A 24,386-nucleotide genomic window follows, 5' to 3' on the forward strand; every position below is an offset into this window, starting at 1 on the left:
CCCAGCCCCTGCCCTGCAAGAGCTCCCCACAGTTGGCCAGCATCTCTTGGGCTGGAAACCACACAACAGCTGGGCTTTCCCTACAAGCTTGCATCCTCCATCCTTTCTGGCTGCATCCTACAAAAGCAAAGGAAGGGAAGCAGCTAGCATCATCCAGTGCCTTCTCTGCTCACTACGGTCCTACTGCAGTGAAACAAGCTCAAGCCCCTCATCAAGGGGGATCTGAGTCACAAGCAAAGATGGTTTTATTCTGTTTGCAGTTCTGCAAGCTCCAACTGGGATGTGATAGTTACAGCAGCTTCTCTCCTCATTATGTAGTGACAGTCGCCCTGTAAATCAAGCTCTGCCCTCAGCAACACCCACACACAAGCCATGCCTACGAGGCTGTGTAAACACATCTGGCAGTGCTGCACAGGGAGCAGAGCCCAGCTCCTCTGCAGCAGCCCTGCCTGCAAGAGAAAGGAAGTCACGCTCGATTTTGTCACTCGGGTTGATAAGGTACCATTTTACACCATCAGCGCCTCAATGAGACAGCAGCAAAGCAGGAGCTGCTCTGGTATGCTCGCAAGCTGACTCAAAGGAAGGGTGGAAGAGCTGCTGATGTGGCTGTCGGCAACCCACCCTCCCCAGCAGCTAAGACACAGCTACAGAAATGAGAGGCCATGACAGCCCATCTGCAAATAGGAAATCTGGGGCAAACATTTGTTTCCATCCCCTGACCAACCAGTTCAAGACTGGATGCCAAGGTTCAGAGGCAGAAAGTCACACCTATTCCACCCCTGCAACAAGCAGAAGGTAAACCACAGGCATGCATGCATTCTGGAAGGTCAATGCTTATCACAACCGAACATCTCTTTCTGCTCAGCCGTTATTCCTTCCTCTCATTTTCACTCCTCATCACCTGGTGTCACTGCTGCTGCCCTCGCTGTGTGCCTCATGCCCTGGTTCTGCTCACAGTCTGTGCCAGCTGATGCCTGGAATCTGAACAACTGATCTTAGATCAAAGAGCTCAGAGGCAAGCCAACAGATTAGGGGCAGATCAGGCAGATGCATGCAGGCCAAAGAATAAGGTGACCTACAAGTAGTCTCCCCAGCCCTTGAGCAGCTGAACGCCTTCTTGTACAAGCCAAAAAAAAAAAAAAAAAAAAAAAAAACACAACAAAAAACTGCACTTTATTAAAGGAAAAAAAAAAAGGTAGGTTAGATAACACCCTCGACGGAAATCCAACTTCCTCCAAATGGACAAGTCCCTCGTTGCATCACTTCCTTCTCTCTAGAATAACTTCAGCTAGATTGTGTTTCAAGTGTGTCCATTCTGAGCTGCTGAGCTGGTGCCAAGCATCCCCACAGGAGAAGGAAACAAAGCTCATGGGAAAGCAAGCTGGCTTCCTCCCAAAGGCCAGGAGGGACTGATGGGAGCTGAAACTGCAAAGATGCACAGGAGGCAGCCCATCTGCAGCACTGCCCACATCTTGATGAAGAAGCTCCCCTTCCCCTCCCCACCCTTTTCCAGAGCAAGATTGTGAAAGAGAAGCAGCATTACCACAGCGGAGGGAAACAGCAGCTCACCCTGGTTTTGTAATTGGGGCGTTAACTCTTGAAAGGTTTGTCTCCACTTTGAGATCTGGCAAGTATCTTTAGATGCTACCTCTGCTCCCTCTTTGCAGTAGAGAACAGAGAACTGGAGCAGAATCTGCACCCAACAAGGTTAAGCATCTACCAAAAGTAAGCCTTGGGAAGCTGCTCTGGTCACACTGACCCCGGTGCACAGTGAGGAACGACACATGCCAGCTATTCAGCTGTGCCCCACTCTGCAGTGTCCCAGGATCCTGGTGGGAAAACTGCACAGGAAAAGCAGAACTCCAGCACAGAGACTTGCACAAAAAAGCAACAGGTGGCTGGCAGGCAGCACTACTATCCTCCATTTCCACTGCAACACGAGCAAGAGGAGGGAGAAAGGAAGATGAATGTTGTGGCATGGCTAAGCCACAGCTTCCTGCTGATAAACCTCTGGGGAGGGAGGGTGGCCCCCAAGCAAGGAGGCTTCAGCATTTCAGTGGAGGGCAAAGGAAAGCCTCTGGGATGGTGCTTCTGCGTGCAAACACATCCCATGCCCACTGCCCACCCGCACATCTCCTAGCTGTTCTCTGGAAGGAGCCTGTTAAAACAAAGCTTGAGATTTGATTGACAGAGAAAACCTGCACCAAAAATGAGTCTTCAAATAAACAAGAATCTGCAGAAGACATGGTATCTGCCAACCCCTTGGGGCCCAAGGTCCCTGCTGCAGAAACGATTAGGATCTGCTGTGATCATCGCCCCTGACCTGCAGGGGTGATGACAGTGGTAGGAAAGGGAGACAGAAACACGGGAGTCACTGACACCATGCGAAGAGGAACCCTTCCGTCACAAGCTGGTATGTGATGGACCCCAGTCCTGGGAAGATGCACGTGAAGAATCCATTAACAGGTGAGAAGTTGCTCTCCAGAATGAAATCTTGCTGATAGTTGGACAAAATCATGGCATGGTTTTTGTGGCAGTCCTAGCTCAGCATCCAAATCAGCAATGAGCATGTGCATCCCCTCTGCATTTCCATCCCTCGTGGTACATGTGTACAACCTTATCTAGCTGTGCACATCCCTGTTCATTGCAGTGGAGTTGGGTTAGACCTTTAAAGATCCCTTCCAACATTAAGGATTCTATGATTCTACTTTCTTCATGACTGCTAGAGAAGGCAAGAACCACCCACAAATAACTAAAGGGAGAGAAGTATGGAGGGGAGGGGATTTTCCCCAACCTTCACTGGCACTTGGAAAACCCACAGTCAGAGCAAAGCCCATTGCAGACCTGCCTTCTGATTCACACCTGAAAGTTCTGTCCCCACCTCGGGGACAAATCATGCTTAGATCACCTCACCCACCACCAGCCCAGAAAAACAGATATTTAATACAGCGATGACTAACCCTGAGAAATTCTCACAGATAAACCTCTGGGGATGTTTATTACACGAATTAAGGTGGCCGTTTCCTCCTGAGAGCTTTGACCCAACAGCACGGGAGGTCCCCAAATAAAGGGATTCTCTGGTTCCCTCCCCCCATCAGCAAAGCTGAATTCAGAGGTTATGATCTTTTATCAGACCAGAAAATGTTCTGCTTTTCAAAGCCTATGCAGCTACTGCCCAAGTGTCTGATGGAACTAAGCAGAGCAGCCCTGCTTTAACTCAAGGCTTGGAAGCAGGGCCTGGTCAGCAGCAAACTCCCAGCACTGCCATCAACACAGCAGCACCGGCAGCCTGGACGGTGCAACCCAGCAAGCCAGAACCTAGGTTGTCCTGTTCCCACCCATTCCACTGAGTAACTCTGCAACTAAGGCTTCATTTCCCCAGCAGGGTGGAAATGCAGCTCCCAAACCGTGCCCAGGAGCAGAGTGCAATGCAGCTGGAGCAGAGCAGAGGGGCACAGTCCAGTACCTGCCTGCTGCTCTGCTGCAGTGCCTTTGTTCCCCAGAGCTCACTCAGGAGCAAGCTCTGTGCTGGCAGCCAGCACGTAAGGCACAGGAAGTTCCTCTGTAATGTGGAGGTGACAATCCTGCTTCCCACAACAGGGAGAGAGGCTGTGCCAAGGAGAGAAAAGTTTCCACCTACAGACATCAAACCCACCAAGGCAAAGAGGTGAGAAAGTTGGTTGGGGAACCAGGAGGAAGGTGGAGAAATGGGACAAAAAGCACAAGGGGACACAGGGGCAGGTATGCTGCCAAGCAGCAGCACACAGGAGATAAAAAGGGCTGGGGAGGGGCTGGAGAGCCCTTAGAGATAGGGGTGGTTACCAGGAGCTGCTGAGGCGTGATGGAGTTGTCTGTGTAGATGCAGAGCTTCTCCACAGTAAGGGGCATGGTTTCCCGCAGCTTGGAAGCCAGCAGCATGCAGACTGCCCCCAGAAGCTGCAAGTGATTCTTCCGCACGGGGACAGATGACAGGTAGCGATCCACGTAATTCATGGCCAAAGGGAACACCTCCTCTTCACATTTCTGCTCCTCGCACACCTGAGAAAAAACAATTACCGGAAAAGAAAGAAGAGAAAGAAGAGAAAGAAGAGAAAGAAGAGAAAGAAGAGAAAGAAGAGAAAGAAGAGAAAGAAGAGAAAGAAGAGAAAGAAGAGAAAGAAGAGAAAGAAGAGAAAGAAGAGAAAGAAGAGAAAGAAGAGAAAGAAGAGAAAGAAGAGAAAGAAGAGAAAGAAGAGAAAGAAGAGAAAGAAGAGAAAGAAAAAAGGAAAAAAAAGGGAAAAAAAGGGAAGAAAAAAAAAAAAAAAAGGAAGTTTTAATCAGTACCGGACTCCCCAGATCCTGCCTGACCGCAACTTCAAAGGTTCTGGTCAGGATGGTGTTTCACACCTATCTGCAGAGCTATGACAGCACCACAGTGCAAAGGTGCAAATGAGCTACAGGTGTTAAGTCTACAGCTTCCACAATAGCAACAGATTCCACCAAAGCTGTATGCCTTCCTGCAGAACTTGTATGTGGTTAAAAAGAGCCCAATTGCTTTATTTGCAGCCTTCTAACTTCTGCTGGGGAAGCCTGCTGACAGCTGAGCAGCCTCGGAGAGTTGGGACCATGGGGGAAACACACTGCCAGCAGTGCCCAGCTGGAGAACTGCTTATGCAGCATCCCCAGCCAGCCCCCAAACCTCCCTCAGCCATATTGGCACCACTGCCATAAGCAGAACCCCAGGGCTTTCCATTCCAGCCCTCTGCTCTGATCAGTCAGCACCACAACACTGGTCACAACTGTACAAATCTTGAAGTTTCTCCTCAGGCAGCACTGTGCTTCCCCACCAGTGACCCTGCATGGGCTGCACGCAGTGCTGGGAGCAGTGCCAGGTGTCACCTACTTTTTGACAGCCTTCTGAGCTCCCCAGCAACAGGCTCCAAAGCAGCATTTGTCTAACTAACCTTCTCAGAAAGGGAACGGCAGAAACAGGACAATGCTAATAGGAAGAAGAACAAACACACTCGCTAAAAGCACCGTGCCCCATCGTTTCTTTTCGATGAAAAGAAGTGGGCTCGATCCAAAGTTATCTGCTTTTTGCAGAATGTTCTTTCTTTCTGTGCTTGCTGACTGCACGCTCTGACCGCCTCACCAAGAGCTCCCCGAGGCGTCCCCCGCTGCAGCGCATCCCACAGAGCCGCATTCGTTTTTCATTTAGGGAAGGAAATGCTAGCGATATTATTTCCCCCTTTTAACGAGGCGTTCTCGGCCCCGCGCAGGACACGCGATCCTCCGCCCCGCCATCGTCGCTCAGCCCCCTCCCTGGGCGCTTTCTGGGGAGCACGGTGCGGATGGGGCGCCCAGAACGTTATCGGGAGCGGATGGGGTGCACAGGCTGCGGCTCGGGGCTCCGCTCCTCTCGCTTGGGACGATCGCTCCCAGCACAAGCGCTGCCCCCTCGCTCCTCCCCGCCCCCCACCCTGCACACCGGAGCCCTAGCAGTACGGACACAAGGTCTCCGCCGCCCCCCGGGCCGCCCCGCACGCTGCACGAAGGACCGTGCCGGGAGCTGCCCTCCTCCCCGCCTCCCGCCGCCTCCTTCCCGCCAGCGCGGGGACTTGCGGGGAGGGACGACGGGTGCAAAAAAGCGCCGGTGCCGGGGCCAGGAGCCGAGCGCGGAGGCGTAGAGGAGGCGCCGGCGGGGGCCGTACCTCCAGCATCCAGAACGCCAGCATTTTCCGCATGTAGGGCTTGATCTCGCGCTGCACGCATTGGAAATAGGAGACGCGGGGGCTGTAACGCTCCTCCTGGCTCAGCAGGTTCTGCAGCACCCGCCGGTCCCCTAGCAGCTGCGGGTCGCGCCCGGCGCGGGGTACTCGAGCCGCGGGTTCCACGCAGAGCAGCTCCATGGGCGCGGGCGGGCAACGCCGGCTCCGCTGCTGCGGCCGCGAGACGCCGGGAGCGGACGGCCCGCCGGGAGGCGGGGCCTCGGCCCGGCGGAGGCGGGGCCTCGGCGCTCGCAGCCAATCGGCGGGCAGCTTCGGTGTATCGCGCCGAAAGCCGGAGGTGGCCACGCCCCCCCAAGTGGCGGGGCTCGCGGCGCGCCGGCGGGCTGGCAGCACGTGGGGCGGCCGCGGGAGCCGCTGCCATGTTGGGGGGAGGCGGGGAGCGGCCGCCCCCGGGTCTATCCCGGCCCATCCGGCGGCCGCGTGGCCACCCCCCTTCCCCCCGTGTCTGTTTGGTTTGCGGGAGCTGCTCCCGGTGCCTCGGCGAGGCCGAGGTGCCCGTGAGGGTGAGGGATGAGGGATGTCCAGGCAGGCTCCAAAGGGACGGTCCCCGAGCTCACAAGGAATGCACACCAAACCCATCATTAGTATTTCTAACAGTAATTTTTCAGCATTTAGTCCTATTCCTTCCCCCGCTTTTTGTGGCCAGAGCCTTTCAAGGCTAGGAAAATAATCAGCTGTGTACACAACTCGGAGCCAGTCTGTACTTAGGCTGCTGTCTTCCAGAAGTTACCCTTGCGTTGTGACTGGTGCAGCTCCTCAGCAGATAGCAACCTTAGTGTCTGCAGAGATAAGGTCCTGCAGGGCTCCACTGTTCTTTCAGAACAGTGAACAATAGTTTGGAAATACCTTTCCAAATTGTACCTTGAGCAACTTCTTCAGGAATTTTCAGGGAAGCTGAAGTCTTTCAAATAAGTTTGCAGTGTGCCTTCTGCAGCATAGGGTTTGTTCTGGGCCGGTACTTCGTTCAGTCTGCTTGCACCTGGCCCAGCAGTAATTGCTTTGTAGGAAGTTGAAGGCAGCAGGATACACACCCACCCACATTGCTCCATACAGTTTCTAAGTGTCTACAAGAACTGGGATGTCTCAACTTTGCTACTGCACCAGAAAACACCCTCTAAAATGTACAGCAGATTCTGCAGTTGGGATGTCAAGGTTTGTCTTTGAGTCTGAAAATTAAAAGAATTCAAGCTCTGGAGGTCCATTTTTATGGAAGTTCACAAAACCAGTGATGGAGGCAATGTGCCCGAAGGGGTGACCTGCCCATACAGCCCTCCTGGGATGGTGCTGCAATGTGGCATCTGCTGCAGCAATGGGTTACAGCCACAAATGTCAGAGGTGGGTAACATAATGCAGATCACCCATGTCTCTCACTCTGCTGGACTGCACGATTCCCTGACATTTCTACCTGTCTCAACCTTTGAAAAGAAACACCTCTGCAGCACGTGCTCCTGTAACACATCTCTGCATGGGGCACTTATTCAAATATACAGGATTATATATCGCATTCTGGCTGCGTTGAGGAAAGATACACAGAACTGGATGGAGATAAACCCAAATCCAATTCACAGCAGCAATCTATCTGCAGTCCTGGGAAGATAATTGCTTGTGCTCCGCAAGGAACAGAATAATTGAGTTTGCAGCAATCGAGAACTTTTGGGATGCAGTGTCATCTAAAGAGGATTCAGCTGGAACATCTCTGAGCAGTTCTGCTGGAGTTATGTTTAGGGTAAGGAGTAAAGAACCAAAGGAGCTAGCAGTGAAGTGATTTGCCACAACAGCTACTGTCCCCAATAACTCGTTTCTATGGATGTCATTTTGACACACTCAGTATGTTTTTGTATTTTCAGTCATCTAAAAAGAGTCTTTTAATGAAGAATGAACATACAAAGTTAATTAGTGTAAGTAAAACAAGACTGAAGTCTTTGTTCTCTTTTTCCACACTGAAAATAAAAAACATCTTTTTGATCAGTTTAGAGATTTGCAATACCACTCACGACAGTGAACACAAAGGTCAGATACGTAACACCCCAATACACCTCACACGTGGGGATCCCATCTCTGCACTCACACAGATGGCTTTCATTTGCTGACTGATGCCACTGTATCAATTTGTTGTGATGAATGCCCCCAGAATACCACACAGCAGTGATGCAGAGCTGGAGAAAAGAAAGGGTGACAGCAGAATGAATCTGATCAATTCCATCCCTTCCTTGAAATGAAGAATAGGGATTTTTGTAGGTGAGATGAGATTCCTGAATCGCTCTCCCAGTTCATTTTCTTTCACCTTACAAATAAATCTTCCCGTGGGCAAGAAATATTTGAAGAATCTATGGGAGAGGTCTGTGTGGAGCAGTCTGCTGGTTTTCACCTGGGACGACCCCCAGCTCCACTCCCCCATTCTCTCATTGTGAGCGGCAGCCCCCATTTATGCAGGGGAAGAGAAGGGCCCCACATCCCACATTTTTAGTAAAAATAGCAGCTATTTTCTTTAGTCAGGCAAAGGGAAACCACAGCACTGGGTTCTTGGTCCTTCTGGTTTCTGGGCTGTGTCTTTTGAAATTGAAAGTTCTGGGCCCTTTTCCAGACTTCATGGTCTTGCTCCCATATTCCCCGGTGTCTGCAAGGCAGCCCTTCTGGCCGGAGCTGGGCTCGGTGGCAACTGTGGCCCACAGGGCACGGGGGGAGAATGAAGCCACTTGCATAAGAAAGTGTTCCTTCTAGATGATGACTTGGCAAAACCAATGCTTCTGCAAGCCACATTATCAGGCTAGGAAGGCAAATTACAGGCTGAAGGCATCCCCAGAAGCCTATTGTGTGGGTGTGCAGAGGGGAAAGAGAAAATTCCAGGAAAGCCAAATATTGGTCACTGTTGCCCGTAGATAGTCAGCTTCCTGGCCTTGGCAACAGAGAGCACAGCAGCATTAAAAAAGGAAATTCCGTCAGAGTAAAAATTAAAAAACGGACTTCCAGGATCTCCAACCAGCAGTGTTGTTCTTTGCTGAATCATAAAGCAGGCTCATTTTTTTGGTAGGCTTCTGATGGATTGAGAAGACTGACCAGCAGTTGGGGCTTTTAAAGGGGGGATGCGAATGCAGGGCTGTTTCTGGTGTGCATGGCTGGGATGGCCAATCAGAAGGGGCATTTCTGAAAGCTCTTCTCTGCAGGAATTTCCAGCTACATCACTTGGTATCAGTGGAGGATCTAGTTCCAAAGGCTCTCGGTGAAGCTGTATTTTTTCCATACTGCTTTCTGATGCATTTAGAGCTGCCTCCCATCCAGTTTTGATCTACCGAGATCTAAGCCATCCTCGTCCTTGGTCATACTGCAACTACAGTGTCAGCAGTGACATCAACACGAAACTGCTCAACATACATGAAGGACTTGAAAACCAAATCCAATGAACAAATAACCATATTATTTGCTATAGGAAATCCCCCAAATAAAATGAAAAGCAGGTACCATTTTGTGCATGAGAGGGGAAGAGCGCAGGCGGTATTTCACCCTTTCAGCTTTAAGGATTTCAAAGCACCTCAATCTGTTGTATTTCACATCCAGTTTTCCCTAGCAGTGCCCATGAAGACAGGCTGGTGTTTGCAGAACAGCACTTTGGGGCACACAGCATCCTGCTCCTGCAGCCGTTCCCTGGCTCTCCATGCAGGGGAGCTGAGCATTTCCCAGTCCTGTTCCCATGCTTCAGCATGAGACAACTGCTCCTCCCCATAGCAGCCCTCTCTCTTATCTCATATCTCATTCATTCTTAAAATTTGGGGGGGAAAAAAAAAAAGAAAAAAGCTTTCACTGAACTGAAGCGCAGTTGGGAAAAGTGTAACGTTGCAGGATTTAACCCAGGGGATGTGTTTCCTAATAGCTTTCCCATTACTGGCAACCACTGCATTCCCTTTCCTCTGACTTGGTCAGACTTTTGAGTACAACTAATTAGTTCAGAGTGATATCATCTGAATATCGACTCTCCGTAGCGCTCTGAATGGCCGGCTCTGGTGTACATGAGCCTTCTAAACAAAGCTCCATGTTCCTAAGGTCAAAATACAACCTTTCTATCAGTTTAACTTCCCATATTAGAGCAGCTTTTGCTGTAATTTGGATCAATCCTCTGTTTAAATGGAAATAAAAGTGCTGAGTTTATGTTACATCCATCACTTCTACACCCACATGTGCCCACTCCTGGAGACAGCAAAGAGGTGCAAGCAGGAACAGACAGAGATGCAGTCATACACAAGAACTTCACCAATGATTCCCCTTTGGTAAATCACTTAGGAGAAGATTTCCAGATGCAGTCGTGGCTTTTGGGTGTCTCCATTTCAGAGTAGCTGGGCCAGATCTGACCCCAGTAGAGCCAGGCCAGATTGCCACAGCTAACCATTAAATGCAGCTCCACCTGACTTTCTACAAAAAGCACTAAAACAAGTCAGTCTTCAACTGTCATTTCAGCAGCTGTTTTCTACCCTGGTTCCCTTTTCCTAACAAATTCTAAAATTAAGCCCCATTTTCATTGACTCATGGCACACTGAGCCAGCCCCAGGTGAATGCTCAGTTTTGCTCCTAAATCAGACATTTCAGAAACCGGCCCAATTCTGCTGGTAAAGATAGAAAGACAGACTGAAAAAAAAAAAAAAAAAAAAAAAAAAGCAAAGTTGAAACCAATCAATTTCAGAAAGCTAACAGGGCTTGGAAAGCCCCCACTTGCGATATATTTAGTTAATTTCAGGGGAATATCTGTGGTAGCCAATTATGCAAATTGTTAAAAAATACTACCCTGAAATTCTACGCATAAAAGATGTATTTTTTCAACCACCCTTCCCATGCCCATCCTTCCTGCTCTTTTCATTCCCTGCCCTGAGATGATCTTGTTGTCTACGTATGTCTCACGTGCCCTGTTCAGCAGACTGGATGCGTGTGGGTTTTTCTAAGAACGCTGGGTTGCATGGCATCTCTCATTTGATGTGGCAGTGCTGGTGCCTACCGCCTGTCTGCCAATGCCAACTGCCTGCTGGAGCCAGCACAACAGTTCCCATCACCACAGGCAGAATTTGCCACGGGCTGCACTGCAGAAAGAGAAGTGATGAGGAAGAGGACTGGCCCAGCTGGAATACAGCAGGGAGAAGGGAAAACTTTTGAGATCTGCACTCAGTGCTGCTGCATACCTGCAGGCAGGTATGCCATAGGGCTGCCACAGCTGCTCCCTGGTTCCTGCACATGGCCACACTTTCCAGGACCCCAGAAAACAGGGCGGGCAGCAGAGGCACAGCAGCAAGGCCACAACCAGCACTGCGAGGCAGCACAGCGGGCTGGCGGTCAGGACGACTGGGTTGAACTGGGATGGCCAGCTGGAAGATGAGGCCACGAGAGAATGGGCACGTCTCTGCACAAGGCTGGATCAGTACACTGGTTCTCGCTCCCCTTTGGACAAGCAGAGGATAACAGCAACACCACGCTGCTGCTCCAGTGAGGGATGCAGGCTGGGCCTGAGCTCTCCGGCTGCAGAGATTCCGCAGTGCCAGTGATGGGAGGACAGGAATGTCATCAGAGCTGAGCCTGTGCCAGGTCCGAGTCCTTGGAGGAAGGCAGGACAGGACGATGTGTGTGTGGGCCTAGGAGTGTTTAGGGGAAAGAAAGAAACAGATTGATACTCCCTGACTTCTCCACTTGCAGTGCACCTGGCTCGCTGCTCCCTTCCAGCACTACCTGAGCATGCCCTACAAGAGCTCTGAACTGGAGGCAGACCTTGCAGGCAAGCCTTTACTGTGAGCCTGCTGGCTGCCCTCGCTTCACACCCTGCTGTAACTGAAAGGAAGCATCCTGCACCAACTCCGCCTCGCTCAGATGGCAGTGGGCACTGAGCTGAGCAGCTCCCAGCCCACGTCTGTGCATGGCACATCCCTGGCCCTGCAGCCCCAGAGACAGCCCCAAAGCCCCCTGTCTTTGAAGCCAAACTGCTCTGGCACACAGTCAATGCATCTAAGACAGAATGTGTCCCCTCCACCTGGGCAGTGAGGAACACGTGCAGCAGTTCAGATGGCAGCCAGAAAAGGAAAACTTTGAGGACCTACAAGGCACAGTGATTAAGTACGGGCAAAGGCAAAATGTCAAACCTCTGCGTTAATAAATGGAAATCAGATACAATCCACACAGCAGCACAAGGCATCTCTCAGAAGTCTCAGAGGGTGCTCATCAACACTCCTCCTAGGGGCACAGATGTCACCGTATTTCTTGTGACTGCCACATCCCAGTACCTCCACATATCTCAGCAGGCAGAAAAAGATCAACTTCACTGAGATGCTAATATCCATAATAACAAATGGATGCATTTCTCCCGGCACTTCTGCTAGTGGTATACTTATCTACATATGCTTCTGCACTCATATCATCAATAATTACTGACATTAACAACATGCTAATGAGACACACTCTGTGAGTGAATACACATCACTGAGCAAGGAGCACTTCTGCTGTATTTAGGCAGATCTCTGGTGGAGCGACTCCAGCAGCAGCCTGACACATTAACGATTTCTTCCAACACTAACCTGCTGCTCCATGCCTGCTCTGAGCCCTGCAGCATAGCATCACAGCAGTGAGGAAGATGCTTTTGCCTCCTGCGCAACTGTAAGCTGAAATCAATAGTGGTTTACGTAACTGTGCTGAGCTGGAAAAATAGGTACTGTGCCCTGCTCAACTATTCCTACAGCAGCCACCCAGTCAGACCTGTTGCCTTTTGCCCTCCTGCTCCATGTGTGCAGAAACACTCAGGGGATGGGAATGAGATGTACTGCCACGCCAGTGTCAGGCTCCTACAGGGATACTGCCTGCAGCAATTAAAACACCAACTTCCTTCCCACTGTCAACTGACAAACTGGCTCCTGCACTCAGGCATGAGTGCTTCTAAGCTTATTTTTGTAGCTCTTCAGCATTCTTTACGCGGCGAGGTGGCAGACCATGTCCTCAAAACAAGCATTAACGTTAGGACAGCAAGCAGCTTGCTGTGGGCACAGGGATGGGAGCAGAGGACCCAAAAGCAGGCTGGGTGTGCTCCCACACAGGGATCAGCCCACGGTATCCGTGTCACACTGAAGACCCACAACTGCTGCCAGCATTTTTAAACTGCCCCCCATCAGCAGCTGGGGAAGGAGAGATGATGGGATGGCAGTGCTCAGACTGTAAAGGAGTGCAGGAGCATCCCCACCTACGGATGGGGAAACTGAGGCAAGGAGCACTGAAAAGATTTGCTCAGTGCTCCTGGCAGACAAGGCCACCTGGAGAGGGAGCCTACAGTTCCCAGCAAAAGCCAGGGCTCAGAGCTCTCCTCACCACAATCAAACAAGTTGCAGGGACAACATCAGTGCTGAGCTCCTCTCCGACACATTCTTGTGTGCTTGGTGCCAGAGACACAGCTCTCTTGCCCCAGGCACTGATCTGTACAGCACTCACTTGCACATATTTTCCATTGCTCTGTGATGTAGGGCTGTAAACTCCTCTCTGGATGATTTCCCATAGCCTGGCAAACAAAGGGACCTTGCAACTGGTGTTGGCTCCTCATCACCTCTTCAGTGGGGGGACTCCCTGCCCAGGGCTGCTGTGTGCCAGTCCCAGAGCAGGCTCTAAGCAATGGCAAGTGCGGAACTGCTGACCAGCCCATGTCACAGCTGCTGATTATCTGCAACAGCTCAGAACTGGCAGCATGGAGTACAAGGCTTGTCAGGCCTACCAGAAACTTACTACAATAAAAACTTCTTCATATATTCACTCCAAAACCCACTGCAAGCAGCAGAAAAATGCTGGCCTGGCAGCTTTAGATGCTCAAACTGGAGATGCTGGTTTGGACTCACATTTTCTTCTCCGGCATTTTGGACCAGTCTGGTCCTCTGACCAACTTGAACTTAACACGAGCCTTGAAGAAAGTAAAGGAGAGAGACCCCTACCACCCAGCACAGCAGGGCAAGCAGGAGAGAATGGCGTGGGCAGAGAGCTGAAGGCAGCTAGTGGAAGATGCACGTGGAAGACTGAGCAAAGCAAGGAGACTGAAATGCACTGCTCTGCTTGTTCTGTGACAAATGTGTGCGGCTCAGCTGGCAAGGTGACAGGAGGAAATGGTCCCATCACATTCAGCCAAGGAACTTTTGCTTCCCAGGCTGAGCTCTGAGCGGCTCATGTGATGGAAAGCAGAGGGACTTGTTTCTCCTCCCACCTGAGCTCCAACCGCTTCTTGCATTCAGAAAAGGCAAATGTCAAATCGGCACATGATTTTGACTTCTCACTCTAAACCGAGACAGAAACTGGTAAGATGCATGCATGGATGGTAGGAAAGCCAGAAAGGGAAAGAAAATGGAGGGCAAGGAAGCAGGGAGGAAAGCTAGATCAAGGGCTGCATTTTCTAAAGCACTCAGCAGCCAGCAAATCTTTTTGTTCTCAAGGCAGTAGAGGAATAACAGAGTCTGGATTATGCTCGGAGACAGCTGAGCCTTTTTTTCCTAAACCTGCCCCCTCCCATTCCACATCTAAGATGAAGATTTCACACAGATGAGAGCTGTTTGATTTAAAGGTGTAATCCTGTGGTCACCACTGCAGCGCACGGCTCTGGTTATCTGAACAGACTTTTAGAGTCATGGCGTGCCCCAAGGCTGCCACCTGGGAACATGTGCCAGGCTCAGCATGCTGGGAGGTGACCTGGGTATCCTCCTGCAGGATCCAGCCTCTCGGCTATGTGGCCTCACCCTGCTTGGCAGCTGACAGTCTTTTGCAGTGCAGAATGCAAGGGTCAAGATAATCATGGTCTGAAAAACTCAGAAGAAAGTCAAACATACAGCACAGCAGCTGATCCCTGCAAGATACTGAGGCCAGGAGCACAGTCAGATAGCCTCCAAGAGTTAACAAAAGAGCCCAGGTTAGCTGGGAACTGGAGGAACTCTTAATTGCCACAGAGGGGGAAAGAACAGGAGGCCCTGGAGGGAAAAAAGAAAATTTGGAAGTGGTGGGAGATGACATTTAAGAGACCATCTCTTGTATATCCTACAATTGGCCAAAGAAATTGGAGTGACTCCAGGTCCTTTGGGACCCTTTGAGAAAATAGCTCAAAAATCTCTCTCTCTCTCTCACACACACACACGGGCCTGAGAGGATTGACCCATGCCTGATGTTGAGAGCAGATGCACCAGCAGAAAGGAGAGCCTCTGGGAACCCCTCCACGGTCCAATGTTCCCCTGATGTCCGCTGGCTTGCCTGGCACTGCTGAAGGGCATCAGTGCATTGCTTGCTATTTTGGACACAGTCCCTTTCCTGTGGTCATGCTCTGGGGCAGACGAATTGCACGCAGGTTTGCAGTTAGCACTCAGTGCTTGATTCACAATGCAGCTGTTGAGGGAATGGGTTGATCCCCTACCCCACACGCTGGGTTAGCAGGTAGCTCCCTTGTACCCACATAATGACTAGGAGATGTGCTGCTGCCTAAAGCACAGCTGAATATGGAAGGGGGTCATTTTGGAACAGAAGCTGTGAGCAGCTCCAGTGGAGCCAGGAGCAGATTCTACTTGGAAAAAAAACTTTTCACTGGCGTCTGTAGTGAAAGGAATGAGATCTGGGTCTTCGTAGTGAATTGCTGGGTCTGGGAATGCTTGAAAGGTTTCCTAGAGACAACAGTGCAGTGCATGGAAATGTTTTCCATTTGCAACAGCACTCCTACCTCGTTCCTCTCAGTGCACCAACCTAAGCATGACCTTTTGGGGTCTGACAGCTAATAACCAGTCCTGGCTCCTGCCACTTCCTTTCCAGCCTACAATGCCAACTTCTTGTGATTCCTAAGCAAGATTACAAGCCAGAAGGGGCTCAGATATCAAGATTATCTTGTATAATAAGAAGTGTAAGAAAAGATGCTAAATCACACGCTTCAGACTTGACATCAGTAATAGTTCTTGCAAGTTATACTTGGTCTCCTTATAGGAGGTTTTTCTGCATTCTTTGGAGTCAAGTCTCAGCAGCACAGCAATTTTCCCAGAGAGAATGGGCAACATTAATTTCCTCATCAAGATAATATGAAATAGCATAAAAATATGCAAAAAGCATTCATAGTAAAAACAAAGCACACACTGGAAAGAGCCAGGAAGTGTTAGCGCTTTGGGATTATCTTTGTAGCTCCTTCCTGCCTTGCTTGTTGGCTTGGGCAGACCATGTGCCTCAGTTTCCCCCCAGCAAAAGGAGGTAATGGAGAAGCATAGCTTTCCCTCGATTTCAGTGGGATTGCTGCCAGAGACTGCAAAGTACACTTACGCAATGGAGTGGGCATATGCATTTATCTGGCACCAAGCCTATTCCATTCATATTTAGGTGATTAATCATTAGTATGTTAATTTATAAATGATGCTGAAAGCCTTCAAAACAGTAGAAAATTCCCAGGCTAAAGAAGCTACACAATTATGTCTTTAAAACAATGCTATAAACATTTAAGCAGAGGATTTAATTCTCCCTGAAAATGACATGGAGCAATGGGACAACTCAGATCAGACTCTTGGAAAGGGACTTAGTAATTAACTTGGTGTAAATTAACGAGCTTCAGTGAGGATTTGGAGACTTTAATAGCTGAGTGTTAGCTTTTGTAGCGACAGCTCCCAGACAGCACTTTGAAGGGGCCTGCCTCCTTGAAGTGGTGCAAGCTCCAGGATGGGGAAGCAGCAGCTATGATTTGCCTTATAATGGTACAGAAGCCCCCACCCCCGGATCTGAGCCCAGTGCTGCCCTGCACTCAAGGAGAGACTAAAGAGGTGCCAATCCAGCTAGATAAGGCAGACAAAGGAGCTGCATGAGAAACTGCCACAGGAAAGCAAGGACAATTTGGGCCCTGGTTTCCTGGGTGAAGCTGCTGAGTCCAGGCTGCTGCCAAAGGGGCTGCTCTCCCTGCCACCAGCCCTCCAGCACAGCCTTTGTGCCCAATGCCAGGCCCAGCTCCACAGGGCACAGCTGAGATCCGGCTGGCCGTGAGCTGCTTCGCTGGAGCCGCTGCGTGGAAATGGGCTTCTTCGCTTCCTCAGCCCAGAAAAAGCCTTTACTCATCCCACCACACAATGGGATCAGAGTGGCAAAGCCATTTAACTGTATTTAAATTAGTATATCCATAAAGAAGGTATATCAGTACAGTGCAATTCATGTCACTGCGGCCATCAGTGCTTCTACAGCTCACCTGATGGCAAATAAACCTCCTGCAGCTCAGCAGCAGATCACAACTGGTGCAGCATGGGCAGAGCTCTGTCCTGCTGTGCTGCCATTAATTAAAAAAGGAAATTGGAGCTGGGTTACTACAGCCTAAACATAGATGAGGGGAAAACAAAACACCCGGGGAATTTTTACAGAGGCTGCCGGACACGAGCATGCCCTGTGGTCCTGTTTGTCTGTCTGTCCAGCCATGCTGCTGCAGCCCAGCTGACCACAGTGGGTCTCCCTCCAGGACTGCAGATGGGCAGGAAATATTTTTCCCATCCCACAAACATCTTCCTCTTCTGCATCAGGATGAAACCAAGACCTTTTAGAGTTCCAGTCTTACTTTGTGAAGAAACAGCCATATGTAATCTCGCTGTGTGGGTCAGTCCTTCCCTTTCCATACATTCTTCAGCCTTTGGCCAATCTCAATCAAGTCTGGCTGATGTGATACCAGTTATGTTTCTGCAAGTTTCAAGCAGCCTGGGAGAAATGAGACAAAACACTTATGCTACAGAAAAGCAGTCCTCAGCCACATAAAGCTCCAGTTTTTCTGGAAACTGGTTTGTAGCAGACACAGGAGCATTGGCTCTGCTGGCAGTGGGCACTGCCTGGCTTTGCTGCTCCTGGCAGTGTCTGCAAGGCCATTGTGCACCATGGCATGACTGGAACATGGGAATTCAAAGCCTGGCTCTGAGATGTGCTTCCTCAGACTACAATTCTTAACGTGCACCCAATCTGTACACCTACAGTCAGCACAGACACCCATTCTCTTGTCCTCACGCACTTCCATGCTGATAAAGAAAAAAAAACATAGAATGGGGGCCTGCGGGGCTTGCACAGGGCAGGGCACAGGTTGTAGGCAGCAACACTCCAGCTCTCAGCTCACTGCAGCCCTCACCAGCAAGGAACTCACAAAGGCCACAGTCACACCCGTGACCCTTTTGCAAAGCCCCTGCTGGGCCCCACTCTCCACCCAGGCCTTCTACCACCTCCTGGCAGAGCAGATTTCCTTGATTCATTTTCTCCCTTTGCTTGCCAGCTTGCAGCTCTTTACCAGGCCTTTGCAGGTGGTGTCTCAATGCCTAATCGTGCACACCACCTCCTGCATTATCTGAGTCCTGGAGGCCACCCCACAACAAGCATCCCTGCCAGAAAGGTCAGAGATAAGAAGAAGGTCCCTTTGTGCTGTTTCTCTGCCTGGGTTTCTTAGAATCTAGCTGCCTTCGAGAGAAGAAAGAAAATAAACAACTGCAAGTAAGTCCCAACACTGACTCTTAACACCTAGGTGAGAGGAAGAGGTTGCCTAAGGCATTAGCAAGGCCCTACACACAGGGAAGGCAAAAGGCAGCACTGACTGCACTTCTAAAGGTAGCTCTGCAATCACAATTGCAGGCCAAGCAGGTGATCAGCTTGCAGGGAATATAAGTGCAGGACAAGAGAATCCACTCACAGGCCTTAAGATACAGAGATGCATTGCACTACTGCACTTTTAACTGTTGCAGGCTGACAGAAAATCTGTGAACTAAAAGGGCATACAGATCAGATGAGATTGATTTTGGTGCTAAGAGCTGGTACAAAGCCTGACTTACCTCCAAACCCCACACTGGGGCTGATGATGGGCAAAAGGGGCAGGACTCCAAGCACTCAGCTAGCATCCAGGCTAAAGGCACAGAGCAAAATCCACTCCTCTACCAGCCCTGAGCTTAGGAGTGACAGCAACAGGGGACACAAACTGATTACTGCAATTGGGTGAAAATAAGCTGCATTTAATCAGTGACAAACTGGAAGGTATTCTGATGACAGCTGATGGAGAATTGAGATCATACATACTGAATCATATCTCCCTAGGCTCTTGTATTTTAAATGTCCTTAACTTTTTTTTTTTTCTCTCCTTTTCCTCATCACAGCTACTGCAGCTTAGGCAACAGCAACAGCTTTGGAAAACCCCATCATTGCACTTTAATGATGATGAACTGGTTAATACCCGTAATATGCTTTGCCAGCTAGATTTGCACAGGCAGCACAAATACTACTGCTGCTTCTCGTCAAAGAAAGCCCATGGAACACACATTTAGCTGATAACCAGAACAAAATATAGGTGTCCCTGCCAGTCACACTGCCTGACCTCTTCCTCTCTCCCTAGGGATGGAGATGAGAAAGATGAGGATCCAGGAGAACAGCTGTATTGGTGTGTCCTCATCACTCCCTGTGGGGCTGATGTTCTCATGGTCCCCAGCCAGCAGACACCATGCACGTTGCCTCAGTTTCCCCTTCTACAGCTTGAGGCTGATGGAAGGACATTTCATAGAACTTGGCATTTTTGTAATTGCTGCATTTTCATGTTCGTTGCCTTTCCTTAATTATTGACTGGGCATATAAATACCACCTGCCCAAGACTACAGCACAGAAAGTCAAAGCCCTACGTCACTGATTTATGAGATCTCCATTCAGTTCAGCTTGCCTCCCTCTGTAGTTCCCATGGGAAAAGTTGCTTTTCATTTCCTTTCCAAAATCTCATGTATGGTAAGGCTGGGAGCTGCTAAACCTCTTTTTGCCTTTGCCACAATTTTCTTAAGCAACACGAGCTGGATGTGCTGCTTCTCCTTTCTGCTGCACTGAATTTGGTGAAGAAGCAAAGGTGCCAAGTTAATAGGAAACATGGGCGTTGTGCTTTTACTTATGAAAGTGGTGACTAGATTAAAAACTTTGTTTTTTCCAAAAAATATACAGTGAAGAGGAAGAAATTGGCACACGTAAGCACTAATGGAAAATATCCTACAGGCACACAGCACCCCTGCTACTGCATGCAGCTGCTACATCACCACTTATAGAAACTGAAATACTCAGAAACCTTTTGCTCCCAGAAAAGCAGGTGCCAGAGGCTGGGATGGGATTCAGGAGAACCCAGTCAAGCCCAAAAGCCTATGTAAATTGACAAATGCCTGCCTCAATCTTTTTGCTCTAAAATTGACATGGCACCTTTTGCTTTGACTCTTTATATTCCTCCAGTAAATTCATTCCCCATCCCTCCCTACTAGGCTGTTATGCAGTGATGCCAAGTGTCTGCATGAGTCATTTCAGGACAGAGATTATGATGCATCTCTAAGAGGGGAGACTCACATTCATCTCAGTGACAGCTATTACTGCAAATAATCAACCAGAGACACCAGAAACACTAACTACATGCCCTGGAAGCTCCTACTTGGGTCAGCAGATTTACTCAGCTCGGTATATCAATTTGATAACCATGGCAGCTGTACATCTTTCATTTTCAGGCATACACAGCATGAGATTACAGTTGATCCTACTTGCTAATAATCTGAACTGTGCAATAGTACTTCTGAACTTGGTGGGGGTCTGGAGTTAAGAGATGCTACAAAACAAAACCAGACTCCTATAGTCGCAGTTCTAACCATCCAAACAATGGACACCTCCTGCACTGATGTGGGTGTCAGTCTGAGTGCTGCATGCCGAGGAGTAGAAAGGTCACCCTGTGGCTAATGACAGCAGGGCTACAGAGTGCTGTGCCTGCGTGCCAGCCACTGAGTCAGCCACACTCAGAGGGCTCAGAGGGCTGGCATTTGTCATCAGTTAGACCCTTGAGACCTCACCAATTTCAATGGGCTCCCATATGCAGTGTTAAGCAAACAGAAGCCCATTCAGCCCCACAATATGCAAACAACTTCTACCAGCATTTAGCTGACAAACATGTTAAAAGTATGTGTATTTATTTACTTCCTGCACAGTGTAAATTAAGAAGAAAATAGATGCTCAGCAACGATCTCTGCTCACCTGCTGAGATTGATGGTTGGATGCACAGCTGAAAGCTACAGTGGTGCCTTACAGACAGACAAATTTCCACTTCCATCTCCTGCCACTTCTTGCACCTGCAAAGCTGCCTGCCAAGACCCTGCAGACCCAGCTAGTTCTTAAGGAATCTGTCTGGCTGTGCATATGGACACTTCTGAGCTCACTCTGCAAACCACTTTGGATGTTCTAAGCTGAAATAGCATTCTGGCAGCAGAGATTATACTGACAGACTTCAGCCATCAAATAATTTTGCTGTGTTTAGGCACACTCTGCGTCCTGCATTTACCCTACAGCATTGCAAGCGGATAATTTCAAAGAGCTTAAACAGCTGCATTGAAAAGAAGAAAAAAACAACAGATGTATGTGAGGCAGAAGACAAACGTGGCAGACGCCCTTTGAAGACAGACAGTAGCACACAAAGCATTTCAATGGTTATTTCCCTGCATGCACTGTCACAACCATGAATACGTAAGACCCTTCCAACTCCAGTGCCATCTCTGCTGCTCTCATACCCCATTACACATGCTGGTAGCAGTATTACATGTGCTGACAGCACCAAGATGCTCTAATCAGAACTGAGACTCTCCTCTGCCAAGCTCTGCACTTACACTCTGATGGTGCTCATCATCTGGGGTATCACAGACCTACATCAATCAAGCCACGCAATGCAGAGCAACTGACCTATGTGTCAGTATCCTATCAGGCCAGGGTTGGGGAGGTGGCCTGAGCAGCCACAGCTGGCTCTGTGTAAGATGACAAAAAAATGCTGAGATGGTTTTTGGCTAACAGTGAGAAGTGTCACACCCCCAGCTGAAGAATTTGGGGAAATCTCTGCCAAATCAGAGACTTTCTGGGGTATTTCCAGTGGAGAGGTTGATCCAGGCTCTGATTATGAATTAAATTGAATACAACAGAAAAAAAAAGTCAGACCTCCCCTCTTTGTTAATTTTCTGGCTCAGGCTAGAAATTTAAACAGGGATAGTTTGAAAGGTACTTTCCACAAGCCTGAAGTCCATCTGTGCTTGCCCATGCTCAGCTCCTCCATAAGACATGTGCATACAGAAAACAGATCTGTCCTGAAAACAGCAAATCCCCAAATCCTTGAGTTTCAGACAGACCACTTACAAGTGGAAAGCCCTTGCAAGAGAAAGTGCCAGCTGCATATGCAAAGGAACACTGAGCAGCAAGTTTGTGCAAATGACTTCTGGGTCACACCAAGTAGATTTGTGTATCTGCATGAGGCAAGGACCTGCTCCACTCTACCTTCCTTGTGCTGGTAAAATGCCAATCAGTTCTGTTACAGCTGAACATCAGAATGCAGAATGGAGCTATCTGCACAGGAATACACTGTGCCTTACTTCCCAGGAGCAGTACGTGTGGCAGTAGGCTACGAGGCCACAAGAAGGCTGTTTTGAGCCTCATCTCATCTTGGAGTTCAGGCAACAGCAAAGTCTCTGCACTTGGACTTACCTCCATTTCAGGAAGTGGTGCAATTGGCTGCTCTGCTCTTTGTGCAGAAGTTTGATGTGGGCCATCAGCCACAAAGGCAAGATGAAACTGGACACTGAAACGATTAAGCAGGAGCACATTCTACATGCAATATAGCTGGCTTGTGCTGTGTTGGAAAGAGCAAACAGGACACTATCTCACTGACCTACAGGGCTGTACCCTGCCTTTCATCTCCCATTTGCGCAAGCTGCAGGCCCTGCATTGCCAGCACCCTTGCCACCCCCACCACATGTACAGGCATGGGGCAGGAGGACACGAGCCAGTACTCCTGCACCAGCTGACTTCTGCTCTCAGATAGGAAGTTGATAAAAATCTCACTTGGCTGCAGAAAGAAAAATCAGATTTCAAAACCTCTGCCAAAAGGCCTCCAGAGCCTAGCAGCAGACCTGGCACTAATTCTTCCAGAAGTAAGGCCTCTTCCCAGCTGTACCTGAGGCGGACATTAGACACCCTGGCTGTGCCTTGGCAACTCTTTGAGAATATTTTCCCCTCCTGAGCTGTTGCTTATATTCTCCTGTAATGCTTTTTTTGTTTGTTTGTTTTTTTAATCTTAGGATCTATCACATGTCAAATCTGCTTTCATCGATAAGTGGGTTGGGGGTGGAGAGGAGGGAGAAAAGAAGGGATAGGAAAAACTGCTGTCTTGAGTTAACATGCAGATCCACTGCAAAAGATGAGCAGAGGGGGGAGCAAACATGAAACCTGGTGCCAGGTTGGATGGCAAAACCCAAGGCATCTTAGCAAAATGCTCAGATCCCAGAGGAAAAAGCCAACTCCTGTGAGGTTGCATAGGCTCTCTCAGTTTTGGATTCCAGCTCCAAAATCCTGATTCCAAGGACTTCTCACAGAAGATTTTTTACCTTGACCAAGCATTGCATGCTTTCCAACAAGTTTAAGCAGCAAGTGAAAGGCAGCCTCTAATATACAGTTAGGGAGCAACCTGCTCTCAGGGAATAGATTTCCTGCCTCCTGGAAGTCATCAGATTTGTCTCTACTTCTCAACACATGCACTGTGCTGCTGCAAAAGCTGCTGTGTGGCAAATTAACCAAGCCCTTCCAGCCAGTCCTAACCTCTCTGCAACACCCCTGCCCTGTTCCCACCCTATCCTGATGGAACATGCTGAAAACCTTGCAAAAGGCCCCAGGCACAGGACTTCCCAGCAGGCGGGATCAGTGCAACCCACCTTCCCTGCACACTCACTGCCACGCATGTAGCATGGCCCAGAATAAGGGTAAGCAGGTGCTCTGTGCTTCTCACCCTTCTCCCCTCTTTTCTCTCTGCATCTTATATCAGTCTATGATTAAATCGAGCCTGTTTAACCGCCACAACCAGATGTGGGGACCCCATTCGTTATACAAAAAAAAGGAAAGAAAAATGGCACGTGGTAACAGTTGTCTGTACATGAAACATGGCCTGCAGCCCTCTGTACACCCAGCGCCACAGGATCCTTGTTTGGGGCATGGGAACTCATTTTATCAGATCCTCAAAGACTCGGTTAAAACAGACCCTATTGTAGGTTAGGTGGAGGAAACGCGCGCTCTGTGAGAGACCGCACGCCCTCCCAGCTCTCAGCCCTCCTTGCCCGAGGAGCCCCTTACAGCATAGGCTCAGTCTTCCTCATGTCCACAGACCACTGTAATCCTTGCTACCCCTAGTCCCACAGATCCCATCCCTCTGACCAAACCAGAGGGGTTCACAGCTGCAGAAAGCTTGCTCCATGCCTAACCCTGCAGCAGCTTCCCCTGCTCCTCTTCGCCCTGAGCTCCAGTGAGTGCTTTTCATTATGATCTGGTAGGTGTCTTATTGCCATCACTAGACTGGACCCATGAGGGGACTAAGGCTGAAAGTCCCTTGGGATTTGCATAGCAGAAAAGGTCAGTGAGCAGAGCCAGCAGCACAGCCAGGGCAAGCTAACAGGGCTTACAGAGAGCTTCACACTCACAGAGGAAGAAGTAGGAAGGAAAGGAGATGATATCCATCCCCATGGCCAGCACAGGGAGAGCCAGCACAGCCAGAGCAAGCAATGAAGCCTATCATTGCCTCCCAGCTGGCGCAGGTCCTCAGAGACATGCTGTGGGCTGCAGGCCGTTGAGAACAGG

General features: G+C 49.5%; 1 protein-coding gene across 2 annotated transcripts in view; it reads right to left on the reverse strand.

Moving 5' to 3' along the window:
* The window catches only part of CCND3 (cyclin D3), a 38,026-nt gene that overhangs the window by 6,910 nt on the left and 6,730 nt on the right, over positions 1–24,386 (reverse strand). Inside the window, exons 1-2 of one of the 2 annotated variants that reach the window (XM_085210457.1) lie at positions 5,691–5,959; positions 3,823–4,038 (exon numbers count right to left, since the gene is read on the reverse strand). In XM_085210457.1, coding sequence (XP_085066583.1) covers positions 3,823–4,038; positions 5,691–5,888 — 414 coding nt within the window. In that variant the 5' untranslated portion in view covers positions 5,889–5,959. Of the gene's footprint in view, positions 1–3,822; positions 4,039–5,690; positions 5,960–24,386 lie in introns of those variants that run through there. The other variant, XM_010724408.4, reaches the window with a different exon arrangement.

The sequence above is a fragment of the Meleagris gallopavo genome, chromosome 28, assembly GCF_905368555.1.
Source record: "Meleagris gallopavo chromosome 28, MGAL_WU_HG_1.1, whole genome shotgun sequence".
Lineage (NCBI taxonomy): Eukaryota > Metazoa > Chordata > Aves > Galliformes > Phasianidae > Meleagris > Meleagris gallopavo.